This window comes from Notamacropus eugenii, chromosome 4, assembly GCF_028372415.1.
Source record: "Notamacropus eugenii isolate mMacEug1 chromosome 4, mMacEug1.pri_v2, whole genome shotgun sequence".
In the NCBI taxonomy this organism is placed as follows: Eukaryota; Metazoa; Chordata; class Mammalia; order Diprotodontia; family Macropodidae; genus Notamacropus; species Notamacropus eugenii.
The window spans coordinates 74,498,402-74,518,468 of NC_092875.1; the positions used below are offsets into that span (position 1 = coordinate 74,498,402).

The following is a 20,067-nucleotide window of genomic DNA, read 5'->3' on the forward strand; positions in this document are numbered from 1 at the left end:
GCGCTAAATGAAGGAAAAGGGAATTTAATCATAATCCTGAACTCCAAAGAGAGGGGTTCTCAACCCAGGGCCGACCGACTGAGGGGGGATTCGAGGTGGGGGGGAGGGTCTGTGAACGTGGATTAGAGGAAAAAATGACATCTTTATGGCTAGCATTTCCCAATAGTCAAAGGCGTTGTTCTGGAATACCAGACTAGTCCCCAAAGGGGTTCAGGGTGGAGCTGTCCTTGTCCGCTCGTGTTTCTGGGACCCCCTGTTGGGGTTTTCTTGGCAAAGATACTGGAGCTTTGCCCTTTCCTTCCTTGGTGGCTAGGACCAGCAGAGGGTACGTGGCCTTCCCGGGGTCACACAGATTTACAGGGGTGCCAGGTGGATTTGAACTCGGGTCATTCTGCCACCTAGGATGCCCAACGAGGCGCCGGCGGGGCCAAGGGGTCTTTCCGGGTCCAAGCCCTCTGGGCCCCGCTAATTGCTCCCCGGGAGCCCTGGCCCGCGCACGTGCGCCCCGCCGAGGTCAATGACCTGGGGCTTTCCCTCCCCCGGGGAAAGGGTGGGTGGGGTCTGCAGGCGGTGGTGTGTTCCCGGCTCCGGACCGCGATTGGCCGCGCCACTCAGACCGCGCGCCAGGCCCCGCCCCCGGGGCCCCAGGCTCCGCCGGCGGGACTAAAGGCGGCGGCTCCGCGTGCCGAGCCCGCTCTCGCCGCTTCTGCCGCTGCTCCGAGGCGCTGGTGCCAGGCGGGCGGGCGGCTCCCTGCACCCCTAGCTCAGGGTAAGGCGGCTCTGGCTCGGCCGGGAGCCACCCACCTGCTTCGCGCGAGGGGAGTGCGTGACCGTCCTGGGGGCTCGGGGTGTCCACACGCTCCCCCGCCGTCCGCGTGCCCGGCATCGCCGCATGCCCCCTGCCCCAGCCCCGCTCTCCGGCTCCCCTCTGTGCCTTGCGGTGTGGCCCCCGGTCCGTGCCTACCTTCTGCTCTGCCCTGCGGTTCTCTGCTCGCCGCCCCTCCCCTCCTCCCTTCCCCGGAGCTCCGAGCTTTGGGCTGGGACACCAAAGAGTTAGGTTTGAGGGCCCCCCCCCCCCCCGCTCTTGTCCTCGTGTGACTTGGGGAGGACCCTCGCTTGGCCAGATGGGAAGCTCGGACCAGACGGCTTCTAGGGCACCGGCCAGCTTGGAAACTCCGCCCGGGGTCCTGGGTCTGGCTTTCACGCCCCCCTCCGCTGCTTTCTGGGGGACTCTGGTGGGTGGCCGGCTGCCATCGAGGAGGACCAGGGTCTGGGCTGCCCCCGGGGTATCACCCCACTTTATCACCTGGCACCCCCGCCTTCCTTGGGCACTCCGGAGAAGCTTGGGGCAACCTTCAGAGCCTTCCCGGTGAAGGCTGGCAAAGTTTGGGAGCGGTGTTAGGGAGTTCCCGGGACTTTAGAGCAGCCTGCCCCAGGGCCAGGGAAACTGAGGCACTTAGCAAGTCAGAGCCAGCATGCAGATCTCCTTACTCTCCCGATCCCTGTGCCATTTTGGACCACCTCCTAAGGGTCATTATACATCCCTGACTTATTGGGGGACTATCTAGTCCAATTCCTTCATTTTACAGAGGGGAAACTGAGGCCCAGGGAAGGGTAGTGACGTGTCCAGAATCATAGAGGCAGTACACAGCACTAGTTACGTGTGTGTGAAGGTGGGTACTTAGTTGGACTGGTTTGTCCAGAAAAGGAGAGTTTAGGACCGAGTCTGGTTGCAGTAGAGGGTAAAATACAGTGGAGAAGTCAAAAGTTAGCTTGTATTTGAGATTAGTAGGGCTGGGCCACACATAGATAGGATCACTTAGGAACCCTATGACCATTGATAGGTCATTTTGGAATCTGTTTCCTCATCTTTAGTGGAGATAACATTTAAGGGGCTCGCTGCCTTTTTCACTTCCTCTCTCTCAGCCTGCAAAATGGGTTAAATAACACCTGTCGATTATTATGTTGGAAAAACCCTTGTAAACCTTAAAAAGTCATCAGAATGACTCCTTTTTCTTAAAGGCTCTCTGGGTTGGTGGGAGGTGCCGTTTCTTGAATGTAAGATGTTACTCCTTGGAGAGGGGAGCTGATGAAAGGTCTCTTGGATAGGACAAGATTGAAAAAACCTCTCACCTTGGGAATGAGCACTAAGGAACAACAGCCCTAGCTCCAGGCTGATTGTCCCAAGAGGAACAAAGAGAAGTGGCCTGAGCCCTCCCCCTTGATTCAAGTGTTAGGGGAAGTTAATTTTAATAACCTAGATCATGTTTCAGAATGTCTCAGTAAATCCGTACTGACCTCCAGTAACCCTGGGGAGGGGGTGGGGAGTGGCTGGCTTGCCATCCCCTACTTTCACAGGTGAGAAAGCAAATATTTGATCCTGATGAGGGATCTCTTGTGAGGGACAGCAGGGGGTTGTCCAGAGCTGCTGGGGCCAGTGAGAGCCACCTCTCAGGCAAGTGTCTTCCCCAGGCTCAAGTACCCCAGATATGAGGTTGATAAGGGTCTGGGACACTCTTCTTCTCTGCTGTGTTTTTAAAAATCTCCACAGTTGGAGGACTTTTGAGGAGAATGAATTCTAGAATTCTAGAGGTAGAAGGGCTAGCAGAACAGAGGATGTCCTAGCAAATATCCTTATTTTATAAATGAGGAAATGGGGGTTCAGAGAGATAAATTAACTTGCCTTTGGTCAGAGGGTGTAGAAGTCAGATTTGAACTCAAATCTTTCTGATTCAGCACTCCCTCTACCACTTGGAATGAGGGAAGCTGGGTACCTTCTAGCAAAGAACCTAGTGGCTGAGTGTACCAGCAGCTGGGAGTGGGGGTCCCAGAATCATAGCATTTCAGAGTTGGAAAACCATGTAGTTCAGGGATGGGGAACCTGAGGCCAGTCAAAGGGCTGCACTCTAGGACTTAGAGGGCCACATGTGTCCTCGAGGCCGAAGGTTCCCTACCCTTGATCTAGTCCAACTCATTTCTAGAAGAGAGTCCTCCTTGCAACATTTCTGGGAAGTGGCCATTCATCCAGCCTCTGCTTGGAGATCTCCTCTGAGGAGCCCTTTACCTCCCTAGGCTGGCCTTTTCCTCAGGTCCTGGGGTTAGCTTTTTTTGAATGAACTCTAAATCAATCCTCCTTTGCCAGTTTCCAGTCATTTCTCTAGGTTCTGACCTCGGGGACCAGAAAGTTCAGTTGACATTATCTGGGCCATTGCCTATCTGAAGGCTTTTCTAGTTTACAGAACAATTTCGGAAGGTTCATTGCTCTGCCTCCAGTTTTTGCTTTTGAATGTCCTTATCAAGGTTCAAATTAAAGAGTAGGAGAAGGGGGAGGAGTACAAATGAGAGGGTAGCCTGGTTGAGGAAAGGAGGAGCTGCTTATGTGCTTGCAAGTTTCTGTAGCTAGAGGCTTTCCCGACCTCCTCACAGGCTCTTTCCCTTCCCAAAAGATAATGAAAGAAACCTGGAATGTCCCTTTTGGGGCACAAAACATACACTGACAGAAGAGGTATGCTATATATGATATGGGGCTAAGGACCATATATCTAATCTAATTACACCTTTCCCTATTTTACAGATTGAGAAACTGAAGCCCAGAGAGGAAAGGCAATTTGCCCAAGGTAATACAGTAAGTCAATGATGCGTAGATGGCAAAGAAATTTGGCACTGTCACTCAAAATGATTGTATATTGGGCCCTCCCCCACTCTCCCACAGGGGCCAATTTAGGCTTTTTCCTGTAGTGAGAGCCGAAGAAATTTGGCTAGGAGTTTTCAGTCAGACTTCCTTGATCAAACAATTGAAATCCCTCTATCCCTTCAGCCATTTCCTGAAGCTTATGTTATTTATACTGTGCCAGACTTGAAGTCAGGAATACCTGAGTTAAAATCCTGAGTGAGATCCTGAACAAGTCACTTAACTGCTGTTTGCCTCAGTTTCCTGATCTGTAAAATGGGGATAAGAGAACCTAGGGGATGTTGTGGAAATCTCCTTAGATGAGGTGTGTAAAGCACTTTGCAGACCTTAAAGTGTTCTATAAATGTTAGTTACATAAAACTGCCATTTAGGGGCTGGGGAGAGAGTACTGTTTTCCCTGTACTTTGCTCAGAATGGAGCTGTGCACGTGGTTAGAGTGCTGGGCAAATGCTCATTAGGTTGTTTAGTAATGCAACATTCCTTCTAGTCAGGCTGTCTAGGGGAGGGGTCTGCATCGCTAAAGCCTCTGGGAGGTATACCTCTTCCCAAGTTAGGAAAAGGAGAGTGACTGCTACTATGACAACAGCACTCACACTTTTCTCTTGCTTTAGAACAAAGATTCCTAACCATTTTGTGCATCCTGGACCCTTTGGCCACCAGTCTGGTGAAGCTGATAGACCTCTTCTCAAGAGCAAATGTTTTTAAATCAATTAAAAAAAAAACCAACAACAACCAAAAACAGGATTACAAAGGAAGTCAGTCTCTTGAAATACAGTTTTCAAAAACAAGTTCATGAGCCTCCAATTTAAAAATCCATCTTTTAGAGCTAGCCTGCCTTAGTCTTGTCACCAAAACTTCTTAGTTCTGTAACCCTTGACTGAACCTACTGCTGTGAGCTTGCAATGGAGTATAGGGTGATGAGGAACGTGGGAATGGGAATCCCACAGTTTCTAGCTATAAGAGACCTTAGAGATGATTTTTGAATCTGGCCACTTCCCTTCACACAGGAGATCCAGAGGGCAGACCTGGAATCTAGATCCAGAGCCGGGGACCACCACTGATACAGTGGCCTTTCCTCTTAGAGCAACGTAGTGTAGCAAGAAAGAAGGTCTTTAGAGTTCTCTAGAGCTGTGTTAACGTTAGCTGCCATCATTCTTGGCAACTCCCATTCCTTTTATCCATGCCCTTCTTTGCCACTTTGTCCTATATGATTTCTATTCAAGTCTTTCTATAGTCCTGATATAAAGAAGTCACTCCAAAGCGTACTGGTTATCTTACACAGGATTTATCTGCCATCCAAGGCCCATGGAAGTTAAGTGACTTGCCCAGGGTCACACAAGTCATAGTGAAAGTCAGAGGCAGGATTTGAATCCAGTTCTTTTGACTTTAAAGACAGTATACTTTGTATTATATCAAGCTGCCTCTTGTCAGATCCTTGGTGTCTTTCCTATACCTTCTGCATTGTAAGTTGGTATTAGGCTGTAGCCTACTTATAGGTACCATGTGATCTTCAACGTCCCTTTGGCAATTATTGAAAGAATAGCAAATGATCCTCTGTGACTATCCAGAAGGCAGGGGCTGGAATAGCCCAGAAGAATGAATTCAGACTTCTGTATGAGCTACGGGGGAAGTTGGATACAGTAGACAGGCTAGAAGCCCTGAGACTTCCACACTGACATCCCCAGGTCAATCTGGGGAGAAGGTTGGCTGACTCAGACCAGGAAGTCTGCTGTCTGTTCTGCTTTGGGACCCCCTTAGATTGATGGAAGAAGGAACTTGTGACTCATACCACATGTGTGAATGCATCTTCTTCCGTGGCTTCCTTGAAACTTTGCTCCTTGTAGGCACAGGGTTGCTGCATTTCCTTGGGAACATTAGCGGCCTGCTTGCCTTGTAGCTTGACTAAGCCTTGGCCTTATCTGACCCTTCATAACCACTTAGCTGGAGAAGAGGACATCCTGGAGGATTTGGTCTGACTGATTACTGTTCTCTTGACTCACTGATAAAGCTTGCCTTACACTTAACCAGAACTCATTACCTCCCCAAGCCACCTATAATTGTTGAGATGGGTTTTCCTTATCTGAGACCAAAATCATCCCTCCTTCCTAGGCTTCTCATTTTACCTCTTAGGGCCAAACAGAACAAGTCTAACTCCTCTTTTTAGACTTGTGAATGACCACGTTGCTATTTGCCAAGGGCTTTCTTTGGGTAGTTCAAAGAAGGCATTAGAGTATGCAACAAATATTTGACCAGGGGATGGCTCTTTCAGAACCCAGGAGATAGTAGAACCCAGCCTGTTGGTCGTTTGGGTCTCCGCCGGTATGACATGCTTGGCAAAGAGCTTGTGGTTAAATTCACAATCCTTTCCACCCTTGGCCATTCTTTGAGCTGTGGCTGAGCTGTTCTCTCAATAGGAGTCTTTATTTCACGGGGAACATAAAGTTCAATTTACAGAGATTCGGAGCCAGAAGTGATCTTGAAAAAAAAATTAATTCCAACCAGTTCCTGTTATAGATGAGTAAACTGAATTGTGGAGGGGAGATATGTCCTGCTTTAGGTCATGAAGGTTGTCCAATTGGGACCCAGGTCTGGTGGCTTCAGAGCCCCGTGCTCTTTCCACTGTATCAGGCTGTCATATTCATTATTATTGAACACGCATTAGTAAGAACTTGCTGGGTACCAGATGCCTTGCTGTACACACATTGGGGAAGCAAAGACAGAAATGCAAGCAGTCCCTTCCCTCAGGGAGTTCTGTTGGAGGAAAACAGCATGAGTATAGAAAAGGAAATACAAAATACAGGTAATGAGAATCTGACCCTGTGTTCAGACTCAATCAGTTTGTTAAGAAGGCATCATCCATGTAGAGGACACTGTCTTAAGAGACTCATAGACATTTGCTAAGAACTCCCTTTCTTCCCCTTCTCCTCAGCTCCCATCCCTCATATGCCTTCGACCACTTTCTCCTCCTTCATCCATCTCTCATGAACAGTTGGCTCTTCATGCCAAGGCAAACTCATTTCTCTGCACAAGTGACCCCCTTCAATCCTGCTCTGTTCCAACAAGTTGCGCCTTCTTTTGTGACCATGCTCTCATGTATCTCAACATCTCCCTGTTTACTGCCTATAAACATTTTCAGGTCTCTGCCCCTTCCCAAAAACCCTTACCCAGTCCATCCATCTAATCCAGCTATTATTCCCATACTTCTCCCTTTTGTGGTTAAAGTGATGGGGTAGACTGTCTATAGTGGATGCCTTCAATTTTTTCCCTGTTATTCTCTTAACTATCTACAGTCTGACTTCTGAAGTTGTCTTGGTTTCCAAATGTCTTGGTCTCCAAAATGAATGATCTCTCTTAATTCCCAGATCTAATGGCCCTTTCTCAATATCCTCTTGACTTCCTTGTTGCCTTCAGCACTCTTAATTACCATCTTTATCTTGAGAAAAAGACTTTTGTGAGACCATTCTCTCTTGGCTTTCCCCTATCTATTTAACAATTTGTTCTTAGTCACCTTTGCTGGATCTTCATCCAAGTCATGCCTAATAATGGAGTATTCTTGCCGCCCTCCCCTCCCCCCAAGCCAGGACTCTGTTCTGTGTCTTCTCTTCTCCCTCTATACTGTCTTTCACTTGGTAATCTCATCAGCTCCCATGGTTTCAGTTATCCATCCCTTTGTTGACAGTTCTCAATCCAGCCTTAATCTCTCTCCTGACCTTCAGTCTTCTATCTCCAATGTCTATCGAACATCTTGAACTTGATGTCCCGTGGACATCTTCAGCTCAATATTCCCCAAACTGAGCTCATCTTTTTCTCCCAAGCCTTCTCCTCTTATGAATGTTACTGTTACTGTTGAGGGTGCTGTTGCTTTCCTCCCAGTTATTCAGGTTTTCAACCCAGGTTTGTCCACCTCAACTCTATTCTCTCAACTCCTACATCCAGTCTATTGTCAGTACCCATGTGTTTTACTTTTTTAACATCACTTATAATTCCTTCTCTCCTCTGACACTGCTAGCACCGTGGTGCAGGACCTTATCACCTCATTCCTGGTCTGTTCTAATAAGTCTCCCTGCCTCAAATGTCTTCCCACTCCAAAGGTGTTAAATTGATCTCCATAAAGCTCTGGTTTGACCATATCACTTCCCTATTAAATAAAACCTTATACTTCCCTGTTATCTCCAGGATCAATTATAAAATCTTTTCTTTGGCTTTTAAAGCGCTCATGACCTGGCCCCTTTCTACCTTTGCTGTCTTCTTACACCTCGCTCTCTCCGTCATGTAGCACCCGCAATCTAGCAGCCCTGGATTCCTGGCTGTTCTAACAAAACACTCTTATCTCTCAGTCCTGGCCATTTCCCCAGGCTATTTTCCGTACCTGGAATTTACTCCCTCTTCTCCATCTCCTATGTTCCTTGATTGTCTCCAAGTCCCTGCTAAAATCCCACCTTCTGAATGACGCCTTTCCCTAATCTCCCTTAATTCTAGTGGCCTCTCTCCAGTTTGACTGTCTATATGTTATTAGTACAGAGGGGTTTTCATGTCTCCTCCAGAAAGCAGGGACTGTCTTTTACCTTTCTTTGTATACCCAGTGCTTAGCTTGGTGCCTGGCATGTAGTAGGCACTTAATAACTGTTTATTGACTGATTGGTAGGGTCTGCATATAGCACCAGATCCCCATTGCATATATGCGAAATATTTTCAATGTGGGAGGGTACTAGCAACTGGGGGGATTCAGAAAGGCCTCTTTTAGGTGGTGGCCCCTTTGCTGAGCCAAAAGTTAGGAGAAAGGTCATGCCAGCCATGAGGGACAGTAGTAAAAACACTTTTAAAAACCCTCTTGTGTGTTTTTTTTTAAAAGTGATAACTTTAATTTATTAATACAATGATACTTACAGGAATATATTTTCAGGACCTTATAAGACAGTCCCCTCAAATACTTAAGAAACAAATGCTGTCTGTACACAGAGACCAAGGGGAAGCTGAGTCTGGCATCAGGGAGACCTGAGTTCAAATCTAGCCTCAGACACTTGCTAGCTATGTTACTGGACAAGTCACTTAACTTTCTTTGCTGCATCTGTAAAATGATCTGGAGAAGGAAATAGCCAAACCACTCCAGTATCTTTGCCAAGAAACCCCCACATGGGCCGCAAAGAGTAAGACACAGTTGAGATGAGCGTATAACAATAACATTACTACCACAGAGATCAACCTTATTGGAGAAGATGCTCGTAGCTTTGAAAAATTCACATGACCTTCTGCAATTGCAAAGATAGATTTTGAACGTCACAGAACTCTTACTCTTTAAATTAAATACATAAGCACTTCCCTCTGAAAATTCTGTCCTCAGCCCAGCTAAACTAATTGGAGGACGCATTAAAATTGTACATATGGTTGTCTGACACACTGTACGTAAGGAGGATTTTGTTGTCCTTTTAGAGTTTAGTTTCTCAGGATCCATGGCCATGGTAATGTCTAGTTAGAGAATATTTAAATATTATGTATTTATACTCATACTTTATTGAATAGTTAGGCATTAGGTAATAACTCCCAGCATAGTTTCAAGGATCCTAGGTAGTAGTTCTTAGGAACCATAGTGATAGGCAGTCCTACTGAGGCTGCACCATGAGATATGGGAGTGACATAATTGATACTGTGCTTGTGCAGAATGACGATATTGCTAAAGTGAACCTGTGAGCTTTATGTTAGCAAGATGCTTTCTTTGTCTGATTGCCCTATAAAAGCAAATGTGCACTGGTCAGTGAATGGGGGAATAACCGATATGGGCCAAAAACATGGGGAATCTGCGTGTGCCTCAGCTGGCCCCCATTGAGGCTTGACGGGGTTTTAGGGGTGTGCACAAGCTGTACCTGTCTCATTTGACCCCACAGAGATGTAGGGGTGGTTGCCCACCCTTCAAGAAGGGTGATTGGGGAATGTTGTAGGAGCTGGTTCTCCCAGCAACTATTTGAGAAGACTAGACTAGAATAAAGCTGATTATTAACCCCTCTGAAGCTGTGTGCCTGTTTGACCAGAATGCAGTGAACCTGTTAGAGACTAGAATCTGAAAACTCCAGTGGCTCTTATGTGTTATCTGTGAAACACATACAAAAGCCAAAATATTAACATCAATCAGTCAGCACTTACTATTATTCCCTTGCCCTCTTATTTCTTTCTGATTTTAGAAGACTTCTACACACACACACACACACACACACACACACACACACACACACACACCCACTCTTTAACCTATTCCCGATGAGAGTGAGGTTCTAGCACAGACCACCCTCCCCCCACTAGCTTCTTCCATATCAGTTTTTCCTTTTATGCCTCATTTATATGAGGTAATTACTCCTTTTTATCTCTCCCTACACAGTTTCATAGGTCACGCCTTTCTTTCAAACTGCCCAAATAATGGCAGTCAATAAGACTACTGCTAATATTTTTATATATACAAAGTAAACATTTTGATCTTATTGAGACTCTTATAATTGGTCTTTAACATTTACCTTATATTTCTCCTGGATGTTATGTCAGATTTTCCCTTCAGTTCTGGAGTTTTGTCACAAAAACCTGAAAGGCTTTGATTTTGTTAAATGTCCATTTTCTTCTTCATTCAGGATTTTACTTAACTTTGCAGGGTAAGTTACTCTTGATTGTAACCTCAGTTCTTTTGCTCTGTGAAATATAGTATTATAAGACTTCAGTGTAGTAGCTGCTAGATCTTGTATAATCTTTATTATAGCTCTGTGATACTTAAATTTTTTTTTTATTTCCAATATTTTCTCCTTAACTTGGGAACTTTGAAACTGGACTATGATATTCCTTTAAGTTTTCCTCCTGGGATATCTTTCAGGTGGTGATCTGTGGATTTTATTTTCTATATCTACTTTGCTTTCTTGTTCTAGAATTTCAGGGTGATTTTCCTTGATAATTTCTTGTAATATTGCATCAAGACTCTTTTTTTAATCATAATTTTCAGGTTGTCTGACTATTCTTTTATATTTCTCCACAATTTTTTCACCTCCGTTGTTTTTCTGATGAGATGTTTTGCTTTCTCTTCCACTTTTTCATTCTTTTGTTTTTGCTTTGTGATTTCTTGGAGTCTTAGAACGGCATTAACTTCCTCTTGCCCAATTGTAGTTTTCAAGGAATTCTTTTCTTCCTTAAGTTTTTGATTCTCTGTTTCTAGTTAGTTGACGTTCTTGTCACAATTTTCTTGGATTGCTTTTTTTCCTAATTTTTTCTCAATCTCTCTTATTTGATTTTTAAAGTCCTTTTTAAGTTCTTCCAAGAACTCTTGAATGCTTGAGACCATTTGATGTTTCTCAATGAAAAAGGAGTGGCTTTTTTAGCTCTATTATCTTCCTCTGAATATGAACCCAGATCTTCTCTATGCCCATAGTAACTGTCTATGGTTGGGTTCTTTCTCCTTTGTTTACTCATTTCTATTTGTTTGTTTGCTTGTTTTATTTTATTTTGTTTTTTAGCAGCTATTAGTATAATCAAATTGGGAAATGATGCCCTAGGCCTCAGGTCTTTCTTACTGTTATTTTCTGAGGGCTTTATCAGGGCCCAACCTTGAGCTATCCTCTCCACTCCTAAGCCATAGCTAGGGCCCCCAGCCACGCTGTCTCACAAATGATCTTGTTTTCCCTATGGTCCTTCGGGTGGCTGCAAACTACAACTGTCCTCTGCTCCAGAAGTGAAATTAGGCACTGTGCTCTCCTGTAAGTGCCCACAGCCGACTGTGTCCCAGCCGCTTGCTACTGACCATTGCCAGTGTGTGCTAGCTCCACTGAAGGCACAGCCTTGGACCATCCCATCCCATCAGGATAGCTGTGCTTGGCATCCCTTGACCAGGTAAGGTCCTTCTATCTTTGCTTCAGCTGTCAAACCACATACTGTCTGCCAGATGAAAGTCTCTAATGTGGAGGCTGCCTCCCAAACCCAGCTGCCCCCAGGCCCTGTTTGTAGATTCTTCAGAATCTTCTTGGAGGTATTTGCATTTTGCTCCCCTGGAGGTCAGGCTCTCAAATTGTTTTAGGAGGACAAAGCTATACCATGTGTTTATTTCTGCTGCTCTGAGGAATTTTTATTTCTTTTTTTTTTTTGTGGAGAAAATATGGAGAGCCGATAGTTTTCTGACCTATTGCACCAGCTTTCCAGATTCCTCTTTCCCTTTTTGCTTTCTGAGTTTCTTGCCTGAGGCTGTTGAGTCTCAAAGCCATTAGTGTTAAAATTATCTTCAGATTCTGGAAGAAAACCTATTCCAAAGCCAGCTCTAATTTTGTAGATTAGAGCAGCAAAACAGTGAAAAGTATCTTGAATATCATTTTGCTGATCATCAGGTTGCTAAGTTGTAGGATAAGAAAATGGGAGTGATTTAGGGGCTTTCTCTCTTGATAAACACCTAAGTCAGAGGTGAGGAACCTGTGGCCTGGAGGCTGCATGTAGCTTTTAGGTCTTTGCATGTGGCCTTTTGACCCAGTTCAAGTTTTATGGAACAAATCCTTTTATTTTTGGATTTATATTTGGATTCAGTCAAAGGGCCAAACTTGAGGATCTAGAGGGCCACAGGTTCCCCACCTCTGGCCTGAGCTAAGGGGATGGCTCTTGGTCAGAAAGGAGGCAGGAGGCTGGCAGCCCTCGCACCAGAGGCTTGCTCCGGGGGGGTGGTCATGAGCAGTGAATGATGCTGGCATAGCTGCAGTGATGGTGGGGGTCTGCCGGCATCATCCAGCTTCATGCTTTTATCTCCTACTTTTAAAATCTTTAAAGTGCGGTAGAATTGTAACATATTGTTGTGTGTGTGTGTGTGTGTGTGTGTGTGTGTGTGTGTGTGTGTGTGTGTGTGTGATCATTCTGGTCCCTTTCAGTTCACTTGATAAAATCATGGACTCTAGACCTCTGTCGAAAGGTGTTTATCTCCTATGGAGTAAACTCCTGAATTTGGCCCCTTGCTGAATGACCTGTGCCTGGTGGAGAGGACCAGTGGGGTTCTTGGACCAGTGTGCCAGTCACTGGAAATGTCTGCTAATGATTGGGTGACTGAAGAAGAGTCATGAGCCCCAGTGACCATTTAAAGCAGGCCTTCGGCCTACCCACTTACAACCCAGAGGCTGCTTGTGGCAGGCCAAAGGATTTCCTCTACGGATAGAGGATGATTTCCTCTACATTTTTCTCAGGCTGACTGCCCGAAATCCTTTGGTGTGTTGCAAATGGCCCTTGGTGGGTTGTGTAGACCTGAGTTAAAGGTCTTAGGCTGGGTTAGTGTTGAGGACTCACATGCCTTTTCCTTCTCCCCTAGTTTTAAAATGTGTCAAGGGACAAGAGAGGGAATTTCTATTCTCTTTTGGCCCCACCAGAACAGAGACCCAGAGCAGCAACGGTGACTTCGATCAGAAGCCCAGGGCAGGGAGGACATGTGCTTGTAGCAGCCTGATTGGGGCTTGGCATGACTGGGCAATCACTTGCGTTCTGCTGGTATATAGCTGGTGTGGCCTCCTCTGAATGAAGACGTATCAGAAGAAGACTACAGTACAGGAATGACCTGTATATGGGCTTGTTTAAAAAAATCCATTTGCTTCTTTGGACGTTAGAGGTTGCTTCCTCTACCCCCCTGAGAATTTCTAAGATTTATCTGACTATTATTTAGGAAGAACCAATTTTGCAGTTGACCTAAATGGTGATAGAAAGAAAGATGTTTGGGGTTGTGGGATACAGCAGGATACCAGTAATGACTTGTATTGGAGAAGTGTCCTAAAAGACATTGTATAGGTCATTTGGTAGGAGGTATGAGGTAGTAAGCATGAGGATTAAGAATCCACCAGTCCACAATTAGTAAGTACCTACTATGTGCTAAGCACTTGGGGACACAAAAAGGAGAAGACAGCTCGTGCCCCCAAGGAGCTTAGCATCCCATGGGCAATTTTTGTTGTTCAGTCATGTCGGATTCTCCGTGATCCCATTTGGGGTTTTCTTGGCAGAGACACTGGAGTGGTTTGCCATTTCCTTGTCCAGCTCATTGTACCGAGGAGGAAATATGGAGAATGTGGTATGCAAACAAAAATGGGGACTGTCTGCAAACACAGATACGCAAAGCAAGCTAGATGCAGGATAAATAGAAAGGAATTGGCAGAAAGAAGCCACTGGATGTGAGAGGAGTTGGGGAAGACTTCCTGGAGAAGGCAGCATTTTAGTTGGGCCTTAATGGAGCCAGGGACACCAGTAATCAGAGGGGAGGAGAGAGAGCATTCCAGGTACGGGTTGGATTGGTATTTGTGCAGTGTTAAAAGACCCAGAGGGAGTCCAGTCAAGCATGTTAGCTGATTGTGAGATATTTTTGAAAAGATGGAGATATTGTCTCTACTGGCACAGGGAGTAACCACTGCAGGGGAATCATGGCTCCAACTATGCAAGAGTTTTGGAATAGATCTTTCTTTGCTAGTGAGGAAAGTACTTTGTAAGCCTTAGAAGCACTACTGTATAATATGAGTAGAATATAAGCTGGTGGAGGGCAGAGACTGTTTGAGTTTTGTCTCTGGCACATAGCAGACTGCTAGGTGGCTCTGTGGATAGAACGCTAGATCTGGAGTTGGAATGACTTCTCTTTTTGAGTTCAGATCCAGTCTCAGACACTTACTAACTTGTGTGAGCTAGTCACCTAACCCTATTTGCCTCAGTTCTCTCATCTGGGAAATGAGAAGGAAATGGCAAACCATGCCAGGTTCTTTGCTGGGAAAGCCCCAAATGGGGATATGAAGAATCAGCTGCAGTTGGAACGACTGAACAACAACAAGGCACTGAATTAGTATTTATTGACTTGAATCTTTGAAAGGTATGCTTCCTTCCCCACAGGGAGCTTACAGTCTGGTGGATGTATCTTTGCATAGTGGGTAGAGACAGGCAGGCAGGTAAGCCTATGTGGAGGGCTGACCAGATGCAATGGAGTCCTCGGGGTGGAAAGCATTGGAAAGAACCATATACCATGCCAGGGAGAGACATTCTATTCAGCTCACAGACCCTTTACCTGCTTAGAAGAGAGAATCTGAACTAATGTTTCTTTAGCTGTATCTTACAGAACTCTGCTGTTCCACACATTGTGCCTCAGGGTTCTTTGATGCCAGAGAGATTTTTCTAGCTAAAGTATTATTGTTCAGCTGTTTTTCCAGTCGTGCCTGACTCTTTGTGACCCCATTTGGGTTTTTCTCGGTAGACACACTGGAGTGTTTTGCCATTTTCTTCTCCAGTTCATTTTACAAATGAGGAAACTGAGACAAAAAGGGGTTACATGACTTGTCCAGGGTCACACAATTAGTAAGTGCCTGAGACTGGGTTAGAACTCAGGTGTTCCTGACTCTAGGGCCAGCACTCTAGCTACTGTGCCACCTATCTGCCCCCATCTAAAGCATTATTGATGAAATAAAAAAAAAATCTTGGCACATTTTATTTTGGCACGAAAATAGGCTTAATTTTTGTTTTGTTTGAAATAGAGAGATGGCATTGTATAGTAGAAGGAGGAAGACGTGAGTTCAAATTCTACTTCTGATGCTTCCTGGCTTCTCACATGTGAAAAGCTGGCTTTGGAGTCAGAGGAGCTGAGTTCAAATCTTGTCTCTGATGCTTACTGCCTTATGTAAGCTAGGGCAAGTTACTTAACCTCCATGGGCTTCATTGTCCCTGTCTACAAAATGAATTGGTTGCACTTGATGACCTTTGACATCTTAACTCTAGAGCTAAATCTTATGACGTTCTCCCAACCTCAGTTTCCCTTTCTTTAAAGTCAGGATAATGTCCGTGGTACATTATCTTGAGGGGATGTTTTCAGGTTCCAGAGAGATAATGTTGGTAAGTGTACATGTCATTATTTTCTTCTTTGCTCAAAAGTTTCCCCCATGGTTGCCCTGGAGTTCTGGACAAGCATTTACGAGTTCATCCAATGTCCACAAGTGTTTGGGAAAAGCCAAGTGAGCCACATTCCCCGCTGAACCCTCTTCATGCCTGGACCATTAACCTGTGCTCATCTTACAAAACTTCTTTTTGTAGGAAGCATGCCTAATGAACATACTGTGTGCGCTACCGTTGCTGAGTCTTTGCCTGGCCCTGTGCTCTTGAAGTCCTACACAGCCCTGCCCAATGACTTATCTCTGGAGGATAACCACGTGAGCGCTGCCTCCAGGTTTGTCCTATTTCTCGGTGTCATCTTCTTTAAAGAAAAAGAAAATTAATGTTTCTTCAATGAACAAAAATCTATTTTCTCTTCCTCTCATCCCCACTCTCTACCATTTTGGGGAGAAAGAAAAGAGAAAAATAAAACTTTTGGTAATGAATACACATAGTTCAGCTAAATATTTTCTTGCATTGGCCATGTTCGGAAACTAGGTCTGCTTCTGTACCCTGCGTCCAGCCCCTCTCAGTCGGGAGGATAGGTAACATGCCTTATCATTGGTCCTCCGAATCATGGCAGATCATTACATTAATCAGAGTTCTTAGGGTGTCTCACGCTTGTTTGTCTTTATGGTGTTGTGGTCATTGTGTGAACTGTTGTTTGGTTCTGTTGCCTTCTGGATTATTTCTTGGTATTATATCATACAAGGCTTGCAAGTTTCTTTCAGATCATCTCCCTGGCTAATACCTCTTGTATTCCATGTTGTAGGGGGATAGATTTAGAGCTCAGAGGGCCCTCAGAGGCTAATTAATTAGGCCAACCCCTTGCTTTTACACACAGAGAAACTGAGGCCCAGGAGGATTAAAGTGATCTGTCCAAGGCTGGGATTCGAACCAGGTCTTTCCACCTTACTCTCTGGGTCTCAGTTTCCTCATCTGTAAAATGAGTCACAACCTACCCTCATAGTTGTTTTATAGATGAGGAAATTGAGGCTCCAAGAGAGGAGAAATTCACCCAAGGTTATAGGACTTGTAAATAAGGATACTAATATGATCACTATGCTGTCTTGGGAGTATGCTTCAGAAGATCTGTGACTTAATGTATAGGGTGCAGCGACTTGAATAATCTAAGTGTGGAAAAGACCTTGAAATGTGGAGCATAGAATGGCATAGAGGAAGAGATGTTGGGATGCAGAGCTTGGTATTTCAGAGCTGGAAGGAGCCTGGGCACATTCGAGATGTCACCTATTACTGATGCCCCTTCTCAGAACGTTCATTTCTGAGAAGCAAAGGGACTTGTCCACAGTCTGGACAAGAGCTGGAAAGAACCTTAGAGACTATCGAATCCAAGCCTTTCATTTTACAAATGAAGAAACTAACTTCCAGAAAGAGGAACTGAGTTGTTCAACAGTGTATATAATTTGGATTCCGAGTAAGGAGCAGAGGTTTGAGTCCAAGTCCTGGGCCTCTTTCCATTTTCCTGCATTGCCTTCACTGAAACAGATCTCAGCTTTTATACATGTAGGCAGATAAATGTAATGAGTGCCTCCCTCCCCCAAAAAAGCCCCTACCCAAAACAAGACTCTACCAGGCTTTTGGTGAGAAGCCTCTCAGTACCCAGGTGTCAGCTGACGGCAGACGTACACTCAGTGTAGAATAGCTCCTTCCTACCTGAAACCTTTCTGACTAGATACACAAGGCCTACCAGAACTTAGGGCTTGGCTGGCACCATCTTTGAGAACCTAGGGTCCCTCATTGTAGAGACATGGACTGCATTGTTGATGGGATTTCATCCTTCTAGGGATGAGGGAATTCCTTCTACCACTGCGGATTGATGCCTTTTCTGCGGCTTGTCCAGGTGACCTGTGTCAGAAGTGGAACTTTAATTTTGATGATGATGGTGACATTTATGTAGTTCTTACTATGTGCCAGGCACTTTTATTTCATTTGATCCTCACAACAATCCTGGGAGGTTGGTGCTGTTATGATCCCCATTTACAGCTGAGGAAACTGAGGCCAACCGGATTTGAACTCTGGTCTTCTGGATTCTGGGCCTGGCTCTGATCTCTGAGCCATCAGTCCACTGATGAAGTGCAGTGTCTATATCCTACTCAGCCACACTGCTTCTTTTAGAAAGCAGACAAACACCTTCCCATGGAAGGCTCCAGGTGTGTCTGGTGTTGAGCAAGGAGCATCTGAAAGTTGATCTTGAGCCAACCTTGGCTACCTGGGCTGGATGGAACCCACCCTGAGGTGGGGGAGGAGGGCTGGTGAGAGGTCACAATGATGTCATAAGTTACAGCCAGCAAGGAAAGTTCTGAGAAGTTGAGTTCTCCCGTTTGAATGCCAGTGGACACTACTGACCTGCCTACTACTGCCAGCATGACATCTGTCAACCATCAGCTACCAGAGCCAGAAAGCGAGGCGGTTACCACCCCTCCTAGCATCTCTGTGGGGCAAGCAAAGTTAGTAGAAGAGAGGGACATGTGGAGAAACTGGGAGTTTTGGCCGCCCAGCCCCTTAGCTAGCGATGGACCCAATGGCATGTCCTGGGGAGTGACAGGTACACAGAGGCTTGAACCCAGGAAGGAGCGGGAGCCCATCGGAGTTGTCCTTAGATTCAGAGCTGGAAGGTAACTTGGAGACCCTCCTGTCCTCCTCCCTTGCCCTTTGACAGAAGAGGAAAAGGAAGCCCAGGGAGATGAAGTGATTTTTCTCATGGTTATGCAGGCACCTAATATTTAGCATGACCACGATTCCAGCCCAGTGTCCTCTGTACGGTTGCACGTGGCTACTTCTGCTTCTTTGGGGACTCTTGTGCATGTTTCCCTCCATGTAGGATTGTGGGAGCATTTGGAGCTGGAAGAGAGACCCTAGAAATCAATCCCACCAGCCCCCTCATTGCAGAGGTGAAGAAAATGAGGCCCAGAGAACGGAAGGGACTTCCTTGAGTGTTAAAATCTTCCTTTCACATTATTGATGTATTGGGTTATATAATAAATACTCCTGTGGGGGAGAAGGACAAGGCAATAAACATTTATTTAGCTCCTACTGTGTGCCAAGCATTGTGGCAGTCACTTTACAAAAATCTCATTTGATCCTCACAACAACCTGTCGAAGTTATTATTGACCCTGTTTTACAGTGGAGGAAACTGAGGCAAACAGCCATGAAGTGACTTGCCCAGGGTCATATAGCTAGTAAGTGTCTGTGGCAAGATTTGAATTCAGGACTTCCTGACTCCAGGCTTAGCACTCCATCCACTGTCCCACTTAACTGCATAGTTATAGAGCTCATCAAAACTCTTGGAATCCGGGAGCTTTGGCATTTCTTGTTCGATCCTCACAATAACCCTGTGAGGTAGGTGCTGTTCTTACCTCCGTTTTTTTTTTTACAGATGAGAAAATTGAGTCAGATAAAGGTTAAGTGACTTGTCCAAGGTCATACAGCTAGTAAGTGTTTGGGGCCACATTTGAATTCAGGTCTTGCTAACTTCAGGCCCAGCCACTTTGTCACCTAGCTTCCTTTAAGGGTCTGTGCTGTCAGATACCCTAGAGTGCTGAGCGGGTCACTTAACAGATTCATGAGTTGCTACGAAAAAATTTATCTTCCTATATAGTGGTTTCTAAACATTTTTGATTGAGCACCATGATCAGCAAAACATTTTTTACACAGTGTCCTCTGCCTCCCATCATATGCACATTTATTTATAAATTACTACTAAATTACTCTGTACTACTAATTATATATTATAAAATTTACATAAAAATAGAAATTGTTAAAAAGGGAGAGATAGGTGGACATGAAATAATATTTGATCCTAGAGTCACTGAGGAGTCATTGCAGTTTACTGAGTGACGTTGTCAGACCTGTACTTTTGGAAAATTACTTTAGCAGCTGAAAATAAGACAGCTGAAGAGGGGAGGGAGACAGGGGGCAGAGACCAGTTAGGAGGCTATTAGGAGGCTCTCTGAAAGAGATGTGATGTTATGATCAAGGCGGTGGTTGCTATGTGAGGGAGAGGAGGGGACAGATGGGAGAGATTCTGTTAGAAGAAGATATGACAGAATTTGGCCAGTGATTTGGCCAATGGGTCAGTGGGGTGAGCAGAAGTGAGGAGTCAAGAATATTGCTAAGATTGAGAATCTCTGTTGAGGTGGATGCAGAGATAGGGAAATCTTGAAAAATGATAGCTGTTTGGGGAAAGAGAATTAGTTCTGCTTTGGTCATGTTCAGTTTAAGATGCCTATGGGATATCCCGTTCAGAGTGCTCAGTAGGCCGTTTGTACTGTGGCATTGGTGTTGAAGAGAAAGATCTGGGATAGAGCCCTGCGCATGGAGCCAGGAAGACCTGAGTTCAAATTTGGCCTCATAAACTTATTAGCTGTGTGACCATGGACAAGTCATTTATTTTCTGTTTGCCTCAATTTCCTCAGTTGTAAAAGAGAGATCATAGCACCTACCTGGAAGGGTTGTTGTGAGGATCCAGTGAGAC

The 20,067-nt window shown here is 45.3% G+C and overlaps 1 protein-coding gene across 5 annotated transcripts in view; it reads left to right on the plus strand.

Moving 5' to 3' along the window:
* The first annotated feature begins 643 nt into the window (after nucleotides 1-643).
* The window catches only part of ACSBG2 (acyl-CoA synthetase bubblegum family member 2), a 52,824-nt gene continuing 33,400 nt past the window's right edge, over nucleotides 644-20,067 (plus strand). Inside the window, exons 1-4 of one of the 5 annotated variants that reach the window (XM_072601976.1) lie at nucleotides 651-769; nucleotides 3,575-3,617; nucleotides 11,389-11,548; nucleotides 15,734-15,866. In XM_072601976.1, the coding sequence (XP_072458077.1) occupies nucleotides 15,739-15,866 (128 nt within the window). In that variant the 5' untranslated portion in view covers nucleotides 651-769; nucleotides 3,575-3,617; nucleotides 11,389-11,548; nucleotides 15,734-15,738. The other 4 variants (XM_072601977.1, XM_072601978.1, XM_072601979.1 and 1 more) reach the window with 4 other exon arrangements.